Here is a 25,624-nt window from a genome sequence, read left to right as displayed (position 1 = left end):
CAATTACTGAATTCTTATACTGCTCATCAATTCAACTGTAAATTTAGTCTTTATTAGCACCTATTTCTAATTAATTGTCAAATCGACCTAATCAGACTTACTTATTATACTTACATGACTACTAAGGCTTATGTTAAATAAAAAATTGGAGGTATCCCTGACCATAAGTGATAAGTAAATGTTTGTAGCCATACCACTAAATTACAATTTTTTTATTGTTATGGGGGGTAGAGCAATAGTACAGTGGATAGTGCACTTGCCTTACATGAGGTCGATCCAGGTTCAATCCCCAGCATCCCATATGGTCTCCTGGCACTGCCACGAGTAATACCTGAGCACAGAACCAGGAGTAACCCATGAGCATCACTGGGTGTGACCCAAAAAGAAAAAAAAAACCTGTCAGCAATTTTTTATTGTTGTCCTTTAAATAACTTAGTGGCAGCCACCAAATGAATATGGTTACTCAGAAAATTTTATTTAGAATTTTTGGCATATTAGATATCTGCTATTAAATAACAAAATATTTGAATCCAGTTCTCAAAGATCAAAGTGCAAAAAATAAACACACAAACTGCAACCCTGTTCTCTAATCAAATTTTGAGATTTAGTGGAAATGCTCAGATCATAGAAATATTGAATTTGATAGTTAATTCCCAGTTGATTTAGGACTTTGACCTGAAATTTGAATATTAGAATTTCATGAGGCCTCGTAGGACATGCAGCAATATAATAGAGGAATCTGGAGTCAGTTTTGTTGCATACTTGCAATGAAATGTTATGCAAATTACTCGGGGTTTTTTTTGTTTTTTTAATGGAAATGTAGCATGAATCATTATCATGATAACATAAGCTTATTCAGGTATGAAGTCCAACTTCATAGAAATTATATCACTGGTATATATGCATTCAATTTACCATTATCAATCAGATGATAAAATATTGTTACCTAATAATATCAAACACAAATTAAGACTGTAGATGAATTTCTAGCACTGTAGCACTGTCATCTGGTCATTCATTGATTTGCTTGAACGGGCACCAGTAACGTCTCCATTGTGAGACTTGTTGTTACTGTTTTTGGCATATCAAATACACCACGGGTAGCTTGCTAGGCTCTGCCATGCTGGCAGGATATTCTCAGTAGCTTGCTGGGCTTACTGAGAGGGGCAGAGGAATTGAACCCAGGTGGGACGTGTGCAAGCAAATGCCCTACCCCCTGTGCTATCGAATTTCTAACAGATTTATTCTTTAAATCTTTCCCTAAATGTTTCTGATATTAAATAGAATCTCCTAACCTTTTCTAGATTAGAGAAGTTATAGGTACTAGTTTAATTGGCCACAAATAACATCTTTCATTAAAACTAGAAAAAAAAATATTGATTATCTAGATTGTGCCTCTGACTTTGTAATGGGAAAAATGTGTGTCAGAAAAAATTGAGTAAAAACAAAACTTGAGTTTGGGAATTGTTAAAAATTAAGTTTAAATGTTAATGTGTGATTTATATTGTCTATTATTAATTGGCATGTCTTGTATTTGCATGTCTCAAAATTATAATCATCTTTGTTTGGAGGGAGCAGTGTAGTCACACTCAGAGGTACTCAGAACTTCCTCCTGGCTCTATGCTCAGGGATCTCTCCTGGGGAGTTATGGGATTTCAAGGACCCATAGTGGGAGGCCAAGGATGGAACCTGGGTTGGCCTCTAGCAAAGCAAGATCAACCCTTTCTGCTGTAATATCACTATGGCCCTGATAATTGCCTTTTTTTTTTTAACTAAGTCCCTACATTTTTGATACCATTTCTTTGCCAAATAACATTTCAATAACAAAAATTTTTTTGAATAATAGAACATGTGAATGCAGACTCAAACAGAAATATGTTTTCAATCATGGTTTTTAAAAATTAGACTAAATGCAAAAAAATTTGAGGAATTTTAAAAAGCCCCAAGAAACTGAGAGAGAGTGGAGAGAGAGTGAGAGAGAGAGAGAATGTGCAACATTACCATCCATTTATTGGCATCCTGCTCAATAAATCAATCTGTTGTATCTCAACTATTTGCCAAGGATGCGTCTCTTTCTGTATCGGGCTCTTCTCTGTCTCTGATAGAGGGATGCTGCACTTTCTGAGTAGATAGCTTAATAAACATCTTCATATGTGCAGAACTTTTACCAATTGGGTGGTGTCCTTTGAATTGGCTTTTGGAAAAGAAATGTTGCTTTTTTCAAAGAATCATTGATATCCTATTTTCTAATCCCATCTTTAAAAAATTATTTAGATTCGTATAAATACATGGAGAATTGAGCTAAGAAGCAGGCATATTGGCACACATCTAACTGCACAAAAGAAGTGTATTCTTTATTTTATTGTTATCTCCTCCTGAGAATGTTTTCCACCTCATGAAAATTAAAATTGAGACAAAAGAAGGCATTGCAGTGTTTTTCTTTGCTACAGTCTTGATGGCAAATACTCTACATAAATTCTCAAGGAAGACATCTTGCTGTGTTTCTTTTACTTTTATTTTTTGCTCGTAGGACTGATGCCTATAATTGTTACTGATCTCTAATCTATCTTTTATATATTCTAAATAATTATTGGTGCTCATCATAATGCAGCCTAAATATTTAAATATCCAAACAGAACTGTCACAAATTTTGGTAAGACTTGGGGATTAGGCTCAAGTGGTCAGTCGAGGATATGCCTTGCATCAGTGAGGATCCGGGTTCAAGGCCCAGCACTTCATCTTGCATCACAAACACTGAAAAGGAAAAAAAGTTTCTAATTCGCTGAAGGCATGTAAGAAAATGAAAGTTTTAAGTGTGGATAAGGGAGACCGAGGTTTAGCTGTGTGTAGATTATTTCCATTGGTTTTTCGGGCCTGGGGGGTGTGACTTAACTGGTAGGTTTTTGGTTGCAAGTACGAGGCCTAGAGTTTTAGCCTAGCAATTACCTCACATTGTAGAATTTGAAGAAATAGTGAAGTCTTAAAAGTTTGATAAGGGAAATCAAAAGTCAAATATGATGCTTACAAGTAAATTCGGTTTAATTTATTTTACTTTTTGGCTTGGGAGACCCAACTGGTGGGAGAGACTCCTTGCTCTGTACTCAAAGATTACTCCTGGCTGAGTTTGGTCAACCCAGGATCAAACCCAGGTAGGCCGTGTGCAAGGCAAGTACCTTAACCCGTGTATTAACCCTCTCATCCACAGATTGATTCATTTTAACTAAACACAACAACCACAACAGCAATTGAAGTAGTTTATGGCTTATTTTTTATGCAGATAGTAAAGTAAATATAGATAATACAAGGTATATTCTAAATACCACAAATGTATGAATATTAGTTTCTTATTCCATTATATATATGTATATATATATATATATATTAGAACAGTCCTTGGAAATAAGTTACTACAAAAAAAATTAACACCTAAATATAAAAACAAATTTTTAAAATATCTCTCATCCAGAACATGGGGACAAATAAACCTAACATTAACTGTTGATTGAAGGAATGAATAAAAAACTTTTTCACTTAAAAATTTTTTATCTCTTTTTGTCCTACACCCAGTGGTGTTCAGGAATTTCTTCTGGGTCTGAACTCAGGAATCAGCCCTCGCCTGCTTGGGGGACCATATGGGATGCAGGGGATCAAACCCAGGTCAGCCGTGTGAAAGGCAAGAGCCCTATTCACTGTACTGTCTCTCCAGCCTCCTAAAATTTTATTTAAACAGTAAAATTAGCTCACGCTTGTGGCTGCATGACAATTAGTGTATTTTGTATGTTTGGAGGAATGGGGAGATCTCCAGTAGTGCCCAAAGCCAAATGTCACTTGGAGGTGCCTATAGACCCCCTAATGCCAGGGTTTGGTCTTGTTTAGGGGCTTTGTGAATGCCGGACATGTGGACGTGCATTCTAGTCTTCTGAGTCAACTCCCTGGCCTGGCGACACATTCAATATAGAGCATATCTGACCTATGGAATCAAGTGAAATTAAAGGAGAAAGCACTGTAGCTTGCCAGGCTCTCCGAGAGGGACAGAGGAATCGAACCTGGGTAGGCTGCGTAGAAGGCAAACGCCATACCCGCTGTGCTATTGCTTCTCCATAGATTTTTAAATATATAAGAAAAAAATCACAGTGATTTTTTATCTATTGTAAATATTGATTATATATCTTGTGACATCCTGGATATATAAACCAGCACAGCATCCAAGAAGAACACAAATTCTTACAAGAACCAGTCCTATGAGACTATTTTAACCTTCGCAGACAGAGGATGAAAGAGAAGAAATAAGCAGAATCTCAACTCACTGTAAGACATCCTCAACCAGGAATTAGTAAGATAACCTGCAGGTTTAAATCTCATAAATTTGAGTTGTACTGGACTGTATGAAATGGTGCATGAGTAAATAAGTATATAGAGAAATAAATAAACTATTCATTGAAAATGCTAACAAGTCAGAGGACTTTGGAGTCTGGGCCTTGAAAGATAGGCCTGTAAATCAGGTGACCTTGATGAACTGGAGAAGTGGTCAGAAATCCACAAAGCCAAAGAGTAAAAGACAAATTATTTAAAAAAATTAAAAATGTGCAGGAGTGGGCTTGAAGCATGTCTGGCAAGGGGATAAAATGCAAAACTGCGATGTACAAAAGAGTAAACGGTGACCTTAGAATTCACACAGTGTGTAAGATAATTAAAAATATGTATTGGATAGGCATACCCAGCAAGAGCCTTTGCATTTCATATTGTACATGTGTACATTTTTGGACTCTGGAGTTAAAAGCCTGGGGTGGGGAAAGGAGCCATAAAGATTGGGGGAAATAAAAACTAAAGCAAAAGAGAGGTCAACAAAAAGTCAAAATGCAGGAGGTAGTTTTCAGGTGGACAAAATGAGGACTCGATCACCAAATTGCAGTTCTCTGAAAGGAGGCTAGACAGCAGAACTGAACATCAAGTGTTCTGCGAGGGATTAGGTATAAGTAAGAATTTCCTGAGAGTGAGAGTTGTGAAATATCAAAATAGGTTACTGAGGAAGGTTGTGTTGCTTCTTTTCCGGAAGGCCTTAAAAATAGGAGATGTGGAATCTTAGTTGAAATAATTTGGGTGTGATATTATCTGAAGGAGGGGAAATGATACGACCTTTCATGTTCCCTGCCAGGTTTAATAGCCATTTCTACTCTATGCCAGATGCACATTTTTTACCCCCTCCCAAAAAAAAATTTTTTTCTCTTCACTAACATGACAAACTGTTTTTTTCTCAAGAATCCATTTTAAGGAAAATGAACTTTCTAAGCCTATCCTGAAGTTCTCTAAATTTTAGAAAAACAATTGTTAAACACACATGTTAATATTTTTCCCAAAAGGAAACTGGCTAGAAATTGTGCTATCTCCTTTGTTTTCAAGTTCATAATATTAAGAAGTGAATATTTTATTTTATTTTCAGTTCGAGGGCCACACCTCAATCTGTGCTCAGGGATCACTTGTGGTAGTACTTGGGAAGAATAGGTGGTACCAGGGATTAATGTAGAGTTGGCCTTATGCAAGGAAAGGGCCTTAACCCCTATTCCCTCTCTCTGGCCCTCAAAGTGAACATTTTTAGATATTTTTGCATTGTTAGACTTTTCAATTATATGGGCAAACAATGATCTGCTATGATGAATTCCTGAAGGTAATGTCCACTTTCATAGCATCTGAAAGTGATATGCATTCCTCTACTTCTCAAAATGCTTGTTTCCAGGCACCCCGGATCTACTCACAGGTGTAAAAATTATTCCACAATTTATTCACCTTTAAAGGCAGACTTTCCAATAAGTCCTTTAATATTGAATTAGAAATCTTAAGAGCTTTCGACTGCTGAAAGTTCTCTTAAATAGAATGAAATGTAGAAGCCATGATTTTGGGGTTTACTTGGCCAGTCGACGTACCAACATATTAAACTGAATTCATGTTTGGATGTAATATGCTATTGTTATTTATGAAATTTCCCTGTGGTGCTATAAATCATACCCGGGTTTCACACAACAAGACGTATGTTGTATCACTGAGACATAACCCAAACCCCAAACTCCTGGAAGTTTTTATTGATTCTAACACACTATGTTAATTAACTGTACATACATATACCTATGTCTTACCACAGTGGGAGTTTGAAGGAAAGAAAATATGGGATATTCTAAAATATTTAAACTAATATTACTTTAATTGTGACCAAATCAGGCTATAAAAATCATGATATGATGTGAACTGTTATAACACACAAAATTGTGTTTCCTATGTAACAGTTACAAACGTATTGTCAATTTCGTCAAGTTTTTATTTATATTCTTAGTATATTTTAAATAGAGAACTTTAAAAAAATCTGATAGCTATAAAATAACGTCTAAAATCCAGGCTAGAGAAAATCCAGTACAGGAGGTAAGCACTTGTCTTGCACGTAGCAACCCCTGTTCATATCCTGGTACCATACATATGGTCCCCCCATCACCATCTGGCGTAATCTCTGAGCACAGAGCTAGGAGTAATCCCTGAGCATACCAAATGTGATCCAAATGCCCCCCAAATATTTTTAAAGTTATTTCTAGAATAATAAAGAGTTTGAATTGCAGCTATCCTAGAAGTTTCAAACACAACTCTAAGAAAGTAAATAAATACATAAAATTCCAAAGGGGAAATCCCACTGCATTTAACAAATTCTGCAGTTGATCATAATTTGAATAGATGAAGAAGGAAGAGGAAACATAAAGAAAAGAGTAAGGAAGGGGAAGGGAAGCTGGGAAAGGGATGAGATCTTAGGAAGTTAGTCTTTTAAAGATGGCTTCTTCAAATCTAGAGATAAGGTGTTTGTAATATTCTGTATAATTCTCATCTTCATCATAAATTAAGTTGCCTCTCCCAACTCATCCTCAGGAAGACATCTGTTTTCTCCAAGAGTTGTGTTGTTGAATGCCAACTCACCAAATTTTCCTCCTAACCAACCATATTCATTTGTAGAAGTGGAGGACTTGCTGATCAGTCAGTAAATACTGGTATTTTCCTGAGAGGTTCCTAACTCAAGCGCATCATTTTCTTGATTGCTAGGTGAAATAGACTCTTTTTGTCATTAAGAAATAAAGAACAGATGAGTTAGAGGACACTGATTTGGAGGACAGGGGAGAGTTTAAAATATTTTTTTAATTGAGGGCTGAAGTGATAGCACAGCAGGTAGGGCATTTATCTTGCACACGGCCGACCAGGTTAGATTCCCAGCATCCCATATGGTTCCCTGAGCACAGCCAGGAGTAATTCCTGAGTGCGGAGCCAGGAGTAACCCCTGTACATTTCCAGGTGTGACCCAAAAAAGCAAAAAAAAATTTTTTTAATTGAATCACAATAAGGTACACAGTTACAAAGTTGTTCGTGATTGGGTTTCAGTCATATAATGTTCCAACATTTGTCTCTTCACAGTATACATATCCTACCACCACTATCCCCAGTTTCCCTCCCTCCTGATCTTTCCAAAAAAATGATTCCCAGATTCTACTAAATCCCTGTGAACATCACCTTCTGTTCAAGAATTTGAATATTTAAGAGCTGGTCTACTGGCATGGAGAATTGGCAGAGTATATAATTTAAGTATTGATTATTGGACTGGAAACTTCCAATGAATTCAAATAATACCTCTAACCTAGCTGAATGACCCAGGGCAAATTACTCTGCCTCTTTCTCCTCTAGCCTTTTTTTCCTCTAAAATGGAAATTATAACAGTGCCTCCCTCAAAGGCCATTGTTAGGATTATAGTTAACATATGACAAGTAGCTTACCATAATACTTTATAATTCATAGTTATTTAATAAATTACTAAACGTAATCAGTGGTCCAGTGCACATAATATAACCATGTCATATCATTCTTTCACTTGAGATTGGGGTGAATCTACTTTCCAATGCAAAAAGGATAGGAAAAAATAGTTACATTTCAGGTAATAAGTATGGTTTCATTGCCATTTTATTGTTTCTTCAGGCTGTATACAGTCTGGAGAAACATTCCAACCCCTTTTTGTTTCAGACCTTCTGTTCTGCCCTTAGAAACTTAGCATTTCTACAGATTACATCCAGCTTCCATTACATGTCTGAGAAAATGCCATCCCCTCACCCCCAGCCCCCTGAACTAGCAGCATATGGGGATCAGAACCCAACCAAGAATTTGAGTCTATAGAGTTGTCTTTCCACCATGCCCTTATCTTCCTTGGCACTTTAGAAACAAAATGTGTTCATCGGAATGATAGCACAGTGGGTAGGGCATTTGCCTTGCACGCGGCGGACCCGGGTTTGATTCCTCCGTCCCTCTCGGAGAGCCTGGCAAGCTATCAAGAGTATCCCGCCCACAAGGCAGAGCCTGGCAAGCTCCCGGTGGTGTGTTCGATATACCAAAAACAGTAACAACAAGTCTCACAATGGAGACGTTACTGGTGCCCGCTCGAGCAAATCATGAACAACAGGAGGACAGTGCTACAGTGCTACACTAATGTGCTGATTGACTAATATTTTTACGTTACTTGATCAGGAATTTTTCAGAACTGATGATTATGTTTGTACTTCTTTGTAAAACTAAAAGAACATGCTCCTATGTTCCATCATCTATTCCATGATTCTTTTTTTTGGGGGGGTCACACCTGGTGATGCACAGGGGTTACTCCTGGCTCTGCACTCAGGAATTACCCCTGGCCGTGCTCAGGGGACCATATGGGATGCTGGGATTTGAAGCCGGGTCGGCCTCGTGCAAAGCAAACGCCCTACCCGCTGTGCCATCTCTCCAGCCCCATATTCTATGATTCTTTGAGTTTGAATCACTACCTATTGAAAATTTCAGTGGGGTAGGGGACTCAGCAATCAGAAGAAGGTCACTCCTTATCTTAAACTTAGTGCTTCCCTCAGAATATGCCAGATATATTGAGAATATTCCATATGCTTGCACACAGTATATACTTTCTGCATTCAGTGTATTTAATATAAAAATATTTTGAAGCAAGAAACGTGTTTTCCTAATTTTTATGAAATTTACTTTTTTTTTTGAAGGCGGGGTTGAGGAATACCTTATCAACATTTTTAGGAACCCGTTATCCTTTGGAATCCACTTTGTAAATTCTTTTTTTATTACAAAACAATTTTTATTTAGACACTGAGATTTACATTGTTGTTTACAATGGGTGTGTGGGTATACTTTGTCCCCCTCTCCAATCCCATTACCCCTTGTCCCCATCTTCTACTGCTTACTCCAGATTCCCTCTCACCCCACCTCATTCCTCCACCCTGTTACTTTTAACTTTACTTGCTATAGTTTGGGCCCTATACTTGTGGTAGCAGTGGTTTAGATATACAGACACGTCACCTCTATACTGTAGGGGGCCCACGGCCCCTGTCCTCACCCCTGTGCTGCTTCCAGATCGCCTCATCTTGCTCCCCCCATCCCTATCTCTTTCTATGGCATTGTTGTAAAGGTGACAAAGGTACTTTGGAAATTCTCAGGAAAGCAATGACCTTGCTTCTACCCATGAGTGCCTTTTTTTATTGTCTAGGTTATAAAAAATATGAATCGGGAATATCCACTGTCTGTGCCAGTGTCTTCGATCTTAATGTCGCCTGGTCTCTTTTTTAGAGAAGTTACGGTAGTACTATAATGCTTTTTATGTAGCATTATCTGCCAAGGATGGCATGGATGGTCCTAGAAAATAGCCTTGGACAGAATGTGTAGACACACTGAGATCAGGAGCAGAGGCCTTGGAGGGCCTTGGCTCACCTCAAGCGCGAGGCCTGCCCTGCCTGCTCCCCGGCGAGGCGGGAGGAATCATTCTCCTCGTCTGAGCACACCTCTATTCCTAGCTTTTTGACAGTTTCGCTTTCCATATCCTCTCAGTTCTAAACATGTGGGGAAACTAGATAAAGCAAGGTGATGAAATGAAAAAAAAAAAAAACAGAGTGAGCAATTCTGCAAGTAGAGAAAAGAAACTTGTATTTACCAGCCTGGTTTGTAAGAGTGATGACTGGATTTTGGAGGGAACTAAGCATCTCCCAGAAGGTCAACAAGATAGGGAAGGAGGCAAAAGTGCTCTGGCTAGCTTTGAGAGGCACATCAAACACGGTGTGGTTTTTATTGTAATAAGAATCTACACTGTGACTCATTTAGAGGAGAATTTCAATTAAATTTATATATATACACATATATATTTTTTCAGTCATTTGACGAATTGTAAATAAAAATAAGATAGGTGTTGATTTAGGCTTTATGGTAAATAATACATCTCATTGTGTTTTAAAACTGATAAGAAATATATAAGAAATTTTTTTAAAAAGACTTGAAATTAGAGAATCAAATCTCTACCACTCTCCTCCACCAAAAATTTCACAAGAGGGAGTATTGAAAATGTATACCTGCTATTTCTTAAAGTTTGAAACAAAAAATTGATGCCACCTTTTATTTAAAACACTGTGCTTGTTTGTTTGTGTTTTTTCTTTGCTAATATATAGCTTTTTAAATTAAAGTTTCTATTGTCCTTTAATTTCCTTATGTATAAAAACTCACAATCCTGAAACTTTGTATTTTTCTTCTTAAAATGCTTCAGTTTCTAAAATGCTAGATGATTTAATTTGTCTATTCATTCTGAGTTGGAAATTAATCTGTTTGGCTTGAGGCTACCGAGCTTACTCTCATTAGATGGGTATGTCCAAAGACACATGAAAATTTCCCATACTGTGAGACAGTGGGATTTTCAAATATCACTAAGATCTTAATCAAAACTCTGCTGATTGCTTGGGAGTTGAGCCCAATGAGAGAGAGAAAAAAAAAAAGCCAGCCTAACCCAATGATTCAGTTATGCTAGGGATATTGTAAGATTATTTCTTTCTAAAATATTTTAAGGGACTTAAAAAATAGGATTTCAGATTTTAAATTTATGGGAATTTTGCATTTATTTGTCATATTGTTCATGGTGCTATCCATATTTAGTGTTGCATCACATCAAATGACTGCTGAGAATTATTTAACCATGGTTCACCGCTTTGGTGAAGTAGCCACATTTCAAGGGAAGACACACCTTTTTATAATTCAATAAACACCGATTTGGAAACTGTCTGCATTAAACTATTTGTCTTGGTGCTTCAAAAAAATTACCATTTTTATAAAATTAAATATCAAACAGAAGAAAGCAGGTTACCACAGTGAGTGGATGAAATTGAATTAGAACCAAAGTGAATTTTTAGCAGAGTGTGGTTTTTCATTTGAGCTGCACTGCCTTATTATGAAATACATGTGTTACTATTCCATTCTTTAGATGGATAGATGAGGTTTCCAAAACTATGAATTTGCCAAATGTGAACCACCAACGACAGGCAGCATGCTTGAGTATTCACCCTTTATTCTGCCCTGAGATACCACTTTTAGATGACCCTTTCCTGATTCACTGTTCTGTTCTCTTTGCCCTGCCCTCGTAGTCATCCTCGGAGTATTCTACCATGTAATTCCATTAGTGCACTTTTCTATCGGGAGTCTTATTACTAGTGTGTTTGCTTTTTGCCTCATCCTCTTTGAGCATAATTTTTTTTTTATTCTCACAAATTAGTTTAGATAAGTGTCTATCGAGTCATGAGCAGACCTTTTCATTTATGTCTGTAATCCTAAGCACCATGATTTTATCTCGTGGTCTCCAGCCATGGCGATTTAACTTGAATTTGATAGCCACAGAATCCAAGCTAAAGTTGAGTTTAAAATCTGAGGAGAAGGGTGGGGGTGGGGGTACCCCAGGACAATGGTGGAAGGAAGCAGACAATCTGGTGGAGGGTGTGGTGTTGGAATGTTTTATGCGTGAAGTTCTCCATTAATAGGTTTGTAAACCAAGGTGCCCAAACCAAAATAAAATTCAAAAAAATAAAGTCTGTCATGAGCACTTACCAAATACGTGCAGTTACAGGTAATTCGACTGCATCAACACTGTGGCAATGGCCTCCTACGGCAAACTCAATGCTGTGTGCATATGCTTATTCTCGTGCTATTTTGAACTTTCACCCTTCCTCACCTCCTACCCTGAGTTCTAAAGTATTAAAATTGTGTGTTTCACTACTCTCGCCTGGTTTACAGTGAGCTGGGCAGTCCTAAAGAGTCCTCTTGTCCTGGAGTTTCGCGCAGATAAAGGGAGGATATAGTTTTGAGAGGAATGCTATAACTACAAAGTGCATCCTGAAGGCCATTTAGCTCACAATGAAGGTCTGTGTTTTAAAATAGCCCTATAACAAAGTAACTACAGAGTTTTGGCAAGGACTTCCACTATTTATAGAACTAAGTACGGCATAGTAAATAGTGCCACAGTACCCAGTTCTCTCTTGCCATAACCCCAAACTTAGGAGAAGCACTGTAATTATATTTTTCTGCTTTAGAAAAAAAAAATTCATAGTAGCCATTATCAGTTTAACCATACGGAAGCTCAGGCTGAGATTTCTTTTTTAAATGCATAGTTTTGATTTTCAACAGCTGCACTGGGTTTTTAATCATATATTATCTTTATGAAGCCTTTTTCTAACATATGTTAATTGGCTGTTTTCTGTGACAAATTATGAGCTCTTACTTTGATGAGGTTCAATTGCAATCATGTTGGAGTCGAGTACGTAGAGTTTCCACCCCTGCTGGCTCCTCAAACCACTACAAACATCCGCACGTCACTGCAGTGCTGAGTAATGGCAGGATTTGGGCTGGCTGATTTCGCTACAGATTTTTTTTTTCCACAGGATATTTTCAGCTTCTTTGTACTAAATCTGTTGCAGGGTTTGCCCTTTTTAGCAGAAGCATGGTCTAAAATTAACATCAAATCTTATTGGCGATTACTGTAATACAGTGAGAAATATTTCATAATACAACACCCGGCCTATGCTATTCTTTACTAAAATTTTAAACTATGTAGTACAGAATTTTTAGAAGTCAGTCAGTGGTGAGGTTGGTCAATATTTTCTAGATTGTCAACATTTTGTAAAAGATAGCTTGAGTTTTCCTCTTTGAGAACTCTTTCTTACTGAGTGATGGTCACGTATATTCAGCTATTTTAAGGTAAATGCATGTACTGTTTCTAATAGGTGTTGCCAGACATCAAGTGCGTTAAAGATTCCATTGGGTTTTCTGTTTACCTTGCAATTACATCTGTTTATCAAGTAATAAAAAGAATTACATTTTCCATCAAGGTTAATGTCCTCTAAGATGCATAGCATCCATTCCAGTTCTCTCTTCTAATGTCATTTTTTAATGTATGATTAGAATGAACAGATATGTTCTAATCCATCTGCTCTGAGAACTGTGACGGATAGCCTGCATCAGATACCAACAGATGATCAGTGATAGCTATAATTAGAACAGATACAAAAATACAATACATTTGTTTATATTCACAGGGAAAGTCGGGGTAATTGATTAAGGCCTTCAGAAACTGTGTCAAATACCAGCCAGTGGAATTAGTTTGACAGTGTTTTTGTCCTGACATCTAACAGTAAAGGACTCATAGTTAACTTGTGGTTCTCTGATGCCGAAGCTCGGGGTCAAATTTCTATACAGGTATTGGAGTTGAGAATAAGATGAACCAGATGTGAATAGGAGCTACTCTTCCTCGTGAGGCTGTTTTTAATCAGTCATTTCCCTGGAGTAGCACACAATCAATGAGCTCTAAATCCTGAGGCTACCTGCACTCATAGGAAGGCCTGCGAACATCATTACAGAACTTACAATTGAGCATATGTGAAGAAATTAGAGCAGAAATTAAGGGTAAGAAAGGTTAACATCAGCAGCCTGCATTGGTACTGTTCCTTCCAAGGTCCTTAAAGAGATTATTTCAAATATATAAGTATATATATATATATATATATATATATGTTTTTAAGGCAGGTATATTATACCCAACTAAATTCATATATACCTTATTAAAGGGTCATTGTAAATAAGCCAAAAAAGAAATATATTATTGCTTTATGCGAGTCAGACTGCTAAAACATGTCTATTATTTTGTAAAGACTTTCTTTTTTCATGAATATCCTTACAACAAGCGAACATGGCTTTAGGAGTATTGCGTGATGGTTCAGTGTGCCGGCAAAGCCAGTTGATGCTCTGTGTCTCAAGCTAGTGTACACAAGGAAATTTAGTTCCACTTGATAAGACACATGCTTAATTGGCTTTAAGAAAATAAACCAAGGTAAAGAATGATGTGTTAATGAAACAGAGAACTTGGCACTTGACTGTATGGAAGCCCGTAAGCCATGTGGCTTAATTGGGGCCAGTTGGGATCATTTAATGATTGCTGTCAGAAGATCAGATTTAATTCTCCTTATAAGAAGACCACAGTGGGATAGAGTTAAACAAATTGTCATCTGAGGTTTCAGATGAACAAAGCCTTAATTAGGTTGATTAGGATGCTGTAAAAGAGATGAGGAGAAATAGAAAAATTGATGAATCACCGTGTCCTGTGTTGAACTGCATAAATAGCAATATCACATACCTATATTTTTAAAGATATTCTGGTGCTCTGAATATTACGTCTATTAGCATACAATACTTTTATGTAAAATTTCTGGTTTAACTGGAGATAAAAATAAGTGCCATTCAATGCGAATAGCGGACAATATAGCAAATATACTTCCCTAAATGTATAGGAAAAACATTGGCAGAAGGACAATAGTATTTCTTCTCATTTCAAGGCATCTTTAAATGTTAACAAAATTTGAAAATGAAGTAACAATAGAAGCAGATTATTTTCAAGGATGTTATTTTAAATCATTTAGCATAATATTTAAATAGAGATCCTTTACTTAAAATGTCCTGCTAACCATTTAAACCACTCGCTGAATATTGGGATTATTTCCTGGGCATAATACTCTGGACTGCTCATGTGTCTTAGAATGTCCTTTCAATGTTTTATGTTCATAATCTGTAAGAGTAAACTACATTAGTTGCAGTTTTGCAGGAAAAATACACACCTATCAGTGAAACGGAAAAATGTGTCCAACATATGCAGGTATCTGAGAGAAAAATGTAGGCTATTTCCATTTTAACAATGAAATATATTAAGATGAAGAAAGTAATGAAGGTAAGATTTTTTTTCCCTGACAGGATCATGAGATGTGTGGAAAGTCAGATTTTTGTCATAATAAGATGAAAATGTGTAATAGCAACATCCCCCCACTTCAAGCCTCACTTGCTTTGAAGGCTGACAATTTTATTTCACTGATATTGATATTGTACAGTGCTTCACTTGCTTTGTTCAGTCAATAAAAGCAACAAAAATCCAGCTGCATGTGCTTATTGAGAGGTTGCAGCTGGGGAACAGAACACAGTCTGGGAGGCTGAACCGGGGCTCTTGCTTTGTACTGAGGATAGGGCCGGATTTACCTTTGTGGGAAGCCCTGCCACGTCACTAAGTGGCCTTTGGAAGAAATCGTGGTGGCTGCTCTGTTGTGAAAAATTAGGAAAACAAAGACATGATAGAGCCCCGAGTTAATTACTGAAAGTGACGTGGAACGACTAAGAGCATGATGTGGTTGAAAGAGCATGAGGCTCTTAACATATTTAGACCATTTGGAGTTTATTTTGGCATGGGAGAACGCTATTTAAGCTGCAGTGTGAAAAAAAAAATGTCCAAGACAAAATATACCATAAGTAACTATGACAATGAAACTGGGCTTCCCTCGTGTTTATTAAATTGTTTGTAATGTAATATAGTTGTTTAAAGGTATGAGGCTCCTCAATTCTGGAACTGTGTAAATAAAACAATTTATATCAGTGATAATGGCAGGCTAGGCCCACTTATTAAATTAATTGCCAGGGTTTTTACAACGAGCTCGTTTTTAGCTTTATTATATTTCTGACATACATTTCATCTCCTTTTGTCCTTGGGGAAGGATCTTAAAGTAGGACTAGAAGCATTAATGTAGAGTATTCAGCGGCCGTGGTCATTGGGAAAATTGATATATTTCCCTAGTTATTTCTGCTCTGTGCAGCCTGAAGCTCTTCCATGAGTGATACTTAAGAGAAACTTTCTTAATTTGTCTGACACTCCACATTTTTTTCCTTCATGTAATGATTATTGTTAAGAGGTAAAGGAAATAGGACCTGTTAGAAGTCGCTCATCATTTGCTTTACAAAATAAGGTCTTCGTGATGTATGTAAAAGCTTGATCCATTTGGTAGCTCCACTCTACGATTGGATTTTCAATTTATGCCTTATAACTAAAGCAGCCTTACGACTAAATAGGTCAGGTTTCTAGGACCACTCTATATCCTGTACTTCATACATAGTTCTACATTTCATCACTATAACGACCCTGGAAATAAAGAAAAATATGTTCCCAGCCTTTTATAGGAGAAGGAAATGGCAGTTCTAGGAGGTTAAATCATCACTTAGCATCTAAGATGTACCAAGCTGGAATTCAGACCCTAAGTTCCCTAATTCTAAAATCCTTTCAGTTTCCCTTTTCCATGTAATATTTTTTCTTTCTCCACATAAGAAATGTTATGTAAACATGACAAAGGATGAAGGCTGTTTATTTGCTTCTACACAAGAAAATTAGGAAGATGTTCTTAATGGTAACCATTAAAAATAGTGACTGCAGAAAATACTTCTTCTGAAAGGTCAAAATCTCACTTAACTGAGATCATCATCTGATAGATACTGAATCCCACTGTAGACCTGGCACTGGGTTGAATCAAAGGAGAAGTTTTACACATCTGTCTTGGACTGCATTCCTGGAAGGAGGCTGTCGAGCCTGTGATTGCAACTGGAACAAACATTACCAATAAGGACCTTGGCTCGTGAGACCTTGTAGATTTAATATGATTGGAGAGCTTCGGAAGGCTCTCTGAGGAGGCGAAACTGGAGTCGGATCAGAAAGGAAGGGTAGAAGTTAAGGAAACATAGAGGGGAACAAGACATCTCAAGCAAAGGCCCTGTGGTAGGAAGAAGCAAGCAGGTGTGAGAAACTGAAAGCCCGCTGTTATTTACTATTTCAATGTGCTTTATTATTGAGTCCTAAATATGACTTAAAATTCACCTATTGGCATCAAATTGAACTGTTTGAAAAGATAACTCTGTGTCTCACATGATGAAGTATCTCTTCAGTGGAGTGAGTGGCTATTTCTTTATTACTCTTACGGTTAATCTTGGCTTGCAAATCAGCTCTGCTTATATTTAAAGCCATAAATAGCTTTATATTTATATAAATATTGTAACATTCTCTACAATTCATGGTAAACTTGAAGTGGAGCAACTTTCAGGACCAAGAATATGTTCTTCAGTATTACATATCATATTGTCAAGTATCTATAAGCATAATTATTTATTTTATTATTTCTTTCAAGTTCAGAATGTTCTTAAGGTCAAAGTTCATCTTGGTCCTTTTAAGCAAGATATGATTACATGTCTTTTCTCTCTTTAAACATAAAAAGTAGAAAGTTATGTATCTCTGAATGTACTATGATGAGTAGTTTTCCCCTTAAAATAATAATGAATCATTTACTTGTTGAATTAATAATACCAAGCTTACAGCAATGGAGCTAAGGGTCCCCTTTTTAAAAACTTATTATGTATCTGACTTGTATTTATTTGAAAGTATATTTTCTTTTTGTGCAATATAGTGTACAGCCTTGAGTTTTTACAAAACTTATGAAGATGCTCGAACTGGTGAAACTGTAAATTAACAAGAAATTCACTTGTTAAAGTGAGTCCAAAGAAAGCCAGAACTCTTCTTTTGCAAACCTGACATCACAACTTTTGATATTTTATCATTATTCATAGGCTGTGTTTATTTAAGTGGCTGCATTGTGCTTCTTGTAGCAAAATACATGCCTTTCAAAGATAAGTTTAGCAGAAGAGAATTAATTTCTTCCCACATCTTTTAATGTGGCATGGCAGTCTCACTGTAAGATCAAAACACATAACTGAAGGTTATGTTTAATTTCTAAATCAAAGTGTTGTGGGAAGATGATTGAAATCTGAAGATGACTCAGATCCACTTGACATGTGGTTTTCTTCCTACAGAAACACTATGGTAGACTGCCATTCCATGTTAGAAAGAACCTAATAGTGATACGATTATAAGAAATAGTTTCACTGTAAACTTTAGTTTTGGGTCTGAATTTCTTAAAGAACTTGGAAAGCTTCAGTAACCTAAAACCAGTTTCCCCTGCTCTATATCATTTTTGTTGGTTCGTCTTTAATCCCTGAGGAGGAAGAGGTAATCAGTGTACTTTACCAACAAACATTGATTTTTGACAGTCTTCATGAGAGTATTTTTGTTAAAAAATATAAAGTATCCAGTAGGCTTCTTGCCTGTACACAATTCTTCACTTGCCCTGAAGGATACAGAAAGATCTCTGGCTGCATTAACTGTGTCAGATGAGTTTGGTAAGGCCTGGTAATTGGATGTTACAATCTCTCACCCAAGTAAGCACAATTTGTTTTCTTATTTTTATTTCTTAAGGCCACCATGCAAACTATCTCAGGCTGACGTGGGGTTTTCTCAGGTGTTTAAAAAACAGAAATCAGAAATTTCGCCCCTGTCTGGATTTCGCTCATTGCCCCTTATCTGAACTTCTCAAGGCCTCTGTGTGTGGGGTGCACAACGCAGCATACTCAGACAGTTCTGCTCAGAGAAGGAAGTGGAGAGTTTTGGTTCCCATTTTGCACTTCTGGAACAGTTTAGGGAAGGAAGCACCTTTACACCTTTTATTGTTCGTGGTTGCTGACATCATATCCTTCCCTGACCAGTCTGTGCGTGTTTCCTGCCATTCTGTCAAGATCTTCTGTGTTTCTGGGAGGGATTTGTAGGAGGGAGGGAGGGAGAGAACAAGACAGAGTGAGGGAGGGAAGGTGGGGGGAGGTGTGTTACTCAAGGGAACTTGTTTGTAAATGAGAGAGCAGAGAGCTGGGGGGAAGAATGATCTTTAGCATCTGTCCACAAGAAATTCTGCTCCGCTTGGGTCTCAAACCACTTTGCCCTTCATCTCTCTGCTTATGCCCAACTAAAAATGAACAGAAGCCTGCCAGAATGAAGTTCCCCTTTTTAGTAAGCAGCCTGATTTTATTTTCTTACATTTAAGTTGACAAAGAAAGGGCGGGGTGGGGGGGAGGGTGGCCAGGGGCAGGGGGGAGTAGAAGATTATAATTCTATAGAATGTAACTATGGGAGAACATTTCTTTTTCTTTCTTTTATTTTTAATTACCGATTGTTTATATATAACTCTGTCATTTTCCAAGAATGCTGCTTTCATGTGGAAAGAAGTAGCAGCAAGACTTCTGGAATTATTTTAAGCTTATGGTTGATTGTACATAATGAAAGTTTTCAGTATAATTTGAAATTCTACTACAAGTCGCTGGGCTGTTAAAATTTTTTCTTCATATACATCCCACACTGTTTTATAGATTATAAATTGTTATATAATCTCTTTTTGAGTTTTCCAAGGTCTCTGAGGAATTAATGTTTGCAACTGAACTTAAAATATAGGATTAGCATAAAAATCAAGTTAGAGAAATAGTTATGCTAAAACAACAGCCAGTGGACAATTGTTGACCTTCCAAGTTCTTGAATTCTGACTAAGAACCTTAAAATGGGGTGACCCATTATCAAGTGTTCTCTGCCACATGTTTCATGACACATTTTACTTCATAAAAACAGTTCCTCAGTCTCGTCTTGACAGAGCATTCTGTAGAGGTGCTTTATAATACCAAACATTGCATTTTTAAAATGTTCAAAGCAACATTGCAAGCAATGTTCATTTTTACAGAAGATAGATAAGAGTTGAATTTTATTGAAATTTACTTTTTATCTTTCAAAAATATATTTGTGTGTGTGTGTTACTCCTAAAAGACTTTATCTGGCAAATATTTCCCATCAGATTTTTAGAGGTTAAAAAAAAGAAATCCTAGCTCTGTTCTTTTCAAATAGTCATTTCCAAGTTGTGTAATACGGGGTAGTGACATGGAGAAACTTTGAAGATTGGGTCATCAAGAATTCTCTTCCTTTCTGAGGAGACTTCTCTGGGAATGCTTCTCTACTGGTTTGGTTGTTTGCTTTTCTGAAATTGGTCTCTGTAGGAGTTTTCATCGTCCCACCTTGTCACCACACTCTAATCTGTTCACCCTGACCTTCCACCTTAAACTGAATAAGCTCTTAGGCAGGCGTAGTCCTGTAAGCCGATAGTGCCACTGGCCTCAGCTAAATGAAAGCAAAGGAAATTGTCCCACATGCAGTTGCTGTCGATTCATGGGTTGGCTTTTCTGTGACAGAGGAAGGCTGTTTGTCTCTTTGGGGTCTTGCACATGCATGAGAAATACCATTCTAATATGCCGCATGCTCCTAAGGTAAGGCTGACTATAGGAAACAGGAATGTTGCCCAGTTGAGTGATATTTAAGACCATTTCTAAAAATAGAGAATATTTGGCAACAGAACTATATGATGTAATTGTGCTTTGTGGATTTTTTTTTATATCTTATGTGATTTTAGTGTATCTTATAGCTATTTTTTTAGTGTATAATTGTCAAATGTATGTTATGTACATGACTGAAACTTTTTAACTACTTCCAATGTTTAAAAATGCCACTGGAGAAATAGTTTTGATGAGTATTGTGTGGTCTTGATGTTCCCCAATGTATGTATTCTCAGAGACGGTACTGAGCTGCAGATTAGTAGAAAGGCAGTGGGCAAAAGAGAATGGATGGGTTTAGTATTTAAGCACTGCTTAATCCACCAGAACTAATTATATCATAATAGGTTCTACAATTAGATAATCAGAGAAAACTTAAATTAAAAAAAAATTTACTCAAGGTGATAAGGAATTTAGAAATTAAATTAAGGAAATCAAAAGGCAGCTGATGCTCAGACTAAGTGTATAACAGCTTTCCTGTTCCAATAACTTTGAATTGGAGCCAAATAATCTATTAAATAGCCAGGACATTGGCTTAGCGTTACATAATACATGTGGGAATTTATCAGGTCTGTTGTCAGACACCAACTAAAATAAACAGGGAAATTCTTAACAGTGTGTAAAGCAGTTGCATTCTTTGACGTCAGACAGGCTAGAATAATTGAAGCTCTTGCTTGCAAATGAAGAAGCCCTTGTAGATTGCTTTCTGCTTCTACATTTCATAGCAAAAAAATCATTCATTGCATTCCAAAAAATTTAGATATAACTTAAAGCCAAGCGAAATATGTATTTTTAATATTCTGGGTTTCTCAGTGTATCGTGTTATTGATGATTATTTTTTTAATTTTAATTGATAACCTAAAGGTTTTCAGTATATAATACAGTAAGCATCTGTAATTTTGAATTCTACAACCCAAAGAGATATTTGTCTTCTTAAAATATTTAAATTTAGAGGACTATAATTTATTACAAAAAGTATAGTTATAAATGATATAATTTTTGGTACCATTTCTTTCTATGAGTGATTATCTCTTTTTTCCTTGTATTCAAGATATAGCTTAAGGGCTTTCAAAAGGGAAAGATCTCAGTGAGGATAGCGGCTTGTTATGTAAGATTAAATACCCCATATTATTTTTACAGTGTTCAGATAGCAGTGACTTTTTCAAAATAAGATTAAAGGATTTAGATTTAAATTAGTTGACATTTACATATATCAAATAGCACTTTCATAATCGTCCATCCTATTTGCATAACGAGGGACGTTATCACCTCTGCTGTCAAAACATGAGATTGTTTTCCCTTCAGAAATGAATTAGCTGCCCTACTTAGCATACACAGGTACATAAAGGTTCATTAACTCTCTGATTTAGGTAATTTTTCATAACAGAAGGGTGAAATAGTCACCTAATTTCATTAAAAAATATTAAGAAACTCTGCAAAAGATGCATTTCCAACGTTGGGCTCTAAGCATAGTTTTTATCATGTAAATGACTTGTTAAATTACTTATGAGATTATTTTAATTATAAAAACAAACCATTCCTACTCATTTTGATCCTGATGTACTTTTAATACTTACCCTCATTCATTTTGGTGGCTTACTTCTTTATAGTTCATTTTCTTTTTAAAATTAGGATGTTATAGCTCTCAGGAACCTGGATGCGATTTAATTTTTCTTTTTGGTTTAGCAGGAACGAATGCAGGAATTTGAGAACTGAGCAGTGCAAGTGCTGAAGAAGGAGACTTGTTTGGAGGAAACAGGAAAGAGAAAGAAAAGGAAGGAAAAAATACATAATTTCAGGGACGAGAGAGAGAAGAAAAACGGGGACTATGGGGAGAAAAAAGATTCAGATTACGAGGATTATGGATGAACGTAACAGACAGGTAAGTGGGTAAACTTTTTTTCTTTCATTACTTACATAAACATTTACAGTTTCCCCAGGTATATTACAGATGCAGAAAACATTTGAAACTTCCAGACATTAAATGTGACCAGTTTATGTGTTAATAGTTTCATATATGTAAAACTAAGAAGGCTCCTTAAGGATCTGTTAGAGATATAGCTTACACATTCATGATTATTCACTACTTACTTTAATATGAATTTTAAACAAAAACTGTACTTGTAGCACTTGAATAACTCAATAATTAAAAGTCAATAAGCATGACATTGCTACATTGCACACATCATCAAACATATTCTTGTATTCATAGAAACCATAGGCATTTTGCAGACATCCATTTCAAGGTTTGTAATACAAACCCAATAACTTGTATTAAAAATGATCTTTAGTCTATTTACAGAAGAAGAGATTTTGAAATATACTCAAATATTAAATACAGAGTTGACAAGAATAACAAAGACCCCCCTACCACACACACACACACACACACACACACACACTACTAGTGACTTCAAATTTCAGGCAAGAAGTATTAGTTAATTCTCTTTATTTAATTAACTCCTAAATTTTATGAACATGGAGGCAGATGATTTTATAATTTTTTAGAATACCAATGATTCCAACTGAATGATGCAATCTGTACCTCCAAATGCTCCGTTCATCAGTAAATATAATATCTGTGATTTGACTCTATTTTCTTCACACTTTAGTCAGCCCTTGTAAAGATGTTTGGGTACTTTTTATGCATTCTAATGTACTGTACCAAGTATTGGCTCTCTGGGAAATTTATAATACTGCCAGATCCTAACTATTGATAGTTTAGACTTGGGATGCAAGGAAGAGTTGTCTATCTCTTGCATACTGGAGAACAATGAAGGAACAGCTTTAGAGATGTTCATTAGGCTAATTTCCCCCAAATAAAAAACTGTCTCCCCTAAAATCCCCTTCTGTACCCTCTTAGACCTGAAAGTAAGATCAGAACTTGCTTGCTTTTTTCAATTTAATGTTGTTAGGTGTATAAAATATAAAGAAGAAATACCATTGTGCCAATATGAAGTAAAGAATTTTTTTTATATTTTACTATTTTAAATGGGTTTGTAAGTCTTTAAATTATTATGTCTAAGGTTTGTGTGTATGACTAAGTTGTTAAGGTCATGTATAACTTGAGCTTTAAGGGCCAAAACTGAACTAAAGGATGAATAATTATTAAGATTTGTTGGGTTTCTTCAGTGTTTTCCTAAGTGTTGTTTATTGAAATGGGTCATGCCAAAAAATGAAAAAAAAAAGGTAGTAACTCTGTCAACATAAATCCACAGTATATTTTGAATTGGTTTATAACTAGAAATTAATTCTGAAATATTGAACATGGTGTACCATTGACTGTTTATATCCTAGTTTTTTCAAATACAATCTATTTTGAATGTAGCAAAAATTATATGAATTAGCACCTGTACCTCATTAGTACTACTGGATAATTTTTAACTTCATGTAATTCATTGTATCTTCCCTTTGCTTACAAAGAGAGAAGAAAATTTTTGCAGGTTCAATTCATGTCCTTTATTATACTTTATAAAAGAACATAAAACTCACAGAGGTAGAAAAATTATAACATCGTGTTTTTGAACTAATCATTAAATATCTTTTCATAATTTAAGTATAGTTCCATCTACAATTGCTATCAATCACACCCATCTTAGAAGTCAAAATAACTTTGGGTGAAGTAAACTTATTTAAATTCAATTTGGTTTGTCTTATTTTTTTCTTTAATTCTGAAGATGAATTAATTCCTTTATTTTAATCTCTAGAAATTTAGCCTCTCTTTATTCCTTTCTCTCATCTTTACGTAGATGCAATAGACCCTTTAATTTGCTGCCCTTAAACAGAATGGGTAAAATTAAAAACTGTCATGTTTTAAAATGTATTTCAGTGGTTCTCTGAAGTGGCTAGTGACAAGTCTTAAACAGCCATCTTAGGTATACATGCTGGTCATACGCACTTCTCACCTTCTGTGAGGATGGTCATAGGGCGCTGGTGAGAGAAACTATGAAATGGAGCTGACTTCTAATAATCAACACTTGCAGGTCTACAAGAATAAAGAACGGAGGTAGCACTGCTCTGGGCTTTTTTATTTATTTATTTTTGTTTGTTTGTTTGTTTGGGCTGGAGGGTGTCAAACCTGATGGCACTCAGGACTTTTTCCAGGCTGTGTGCTCAGGAATCATTCCTGGCAGTGCTCAGGGGACTATTTGCAGCGCTGCAGATCGAACCCCGGTCTGCTTCAAGACCTTAACCCCTGTACTCTCTCTCCAGCCCCTGTTAATCTGTGTTCACATGTGGAAAAGAATTATGTTAGTTGTTTAGCCTTTTTGAAGCTTGCCCCCCACCACTGAATGTCGACTTCCAAATAGAATCCCATCCAATGGCTCACTGTCATCTTTCCTAAAAGTAGTAAAAGACTGGTCTACCATTGCAGATATTTATACAGATAAAAGGGTGGGTTTTTACCAGCCAAAGAAATACTGACTTCAAGTGAGAAATAATATATTTCAGAGTTAATGTGATAAGCTGTATATCGTTAAGACATAAGACCCTTGTTTACCAGAGTAGCCAACTATTTCCATTGAAGTTTGCCCTTACTGAATCATCCCTAATGGTAGGGAATAGCTAAAATTCAGAAACTCCAACTGCATAGAAAGTAGTTTAGGGGAATATAAAAATTAATAGCTTGTTTTATTTTCTTAAGTTTCCAGAGTTCCAAGTTTATGAAAACTATTCATTTCTCAACTTGTAACCCAAACAAGATGGATTTCTTAAGCTAGTATGTAAAAATAAATAAAATCATGAATTGTGGGTTTGTTTTACAGAAATTTTTAGATAACTTAATAAAAGTGCTACATGTAACAAGATCTACAGATATTCTTCTATTTAGTCCTTGGAAATCTCATTTACAGATAAATAGCTTATTTATTTCTTAAGTCACCAGACATAGTAGATTATAACATACGTGTCTATCATTAAGTTTTCAGAGATAACAAAGATCTAATACTATTGCTTACTGTCTGCCACTGCAAACATTTTTCAGTACAATACCAGAGAGTAAATATTTTTGGCTTTGTAAGCTCTGTTTTAGCCTCTCCTCTCTGCCTAGTCTACTTAGTGTCTTGTGGTGGGGGGGATGGGCTTCGCCTACCACACGCAGTGCTTAGGACACCCCAGGGTCAACTAGACCAAATACTTCATCGTGAGGTACACCTAGCAGTGAAACAACTAGCAACCAACTAGCCATGCCGCAATATTTCTCCAGCTA

General features: G+C 36.2%; 1 protein-coding gene across 7 annotated transcripts in view; it reads left to right on the top strand.

Annotated features, from left to right (window-relative positions):
- The window catches only part of MEF2C (myocyte enhancer factor 2C), a 156,386-nt gene that overhangs the window by 31,685 nt on the left and 99,077 nt on the right, over positions 1-25,624 (top strand). For 5 of the 7 annotated variants that reach the window (XM_055132871.1, XM_055132883.1, XM_055132891.1 and 2 more), the window contains exon 2: positions 22,102-22,297. In XM_055132871.1, the coding sequence (XP_054988846.1) occupies positions 22,244-22,297 (54 nt within the window). In that variant the 5' untranslated portion in view covers positions 22,102-22,243. The remainder of the gene's footprint in view (positions 1-22,101; positions 22,298-25,624) is intronic. The other 2 variants (XM_055132864.1, XM_004613068.3) reach the window with 1 other exon arrangement.

This window comes from Sorex araneus, chromosome 1 (genome assembly GCF_027595985.1).
Source record: "Sorex araneus isolate mSorAra2 chromosome 1, mSorAra2.pri, whole genome shotgun sequence".
Classification (NCBI taxonomy): Eukaryota; Metazoa; Chordata; class Mammalia; order Eulipotyphla; family Soricidae; genus Sorex; species Sorex araneus.
The sequence above is the reverse complement of the archived record's forward strand: the minus strand, read 5'-3'. Positions and strand labels throughout refer to the sequence as shown.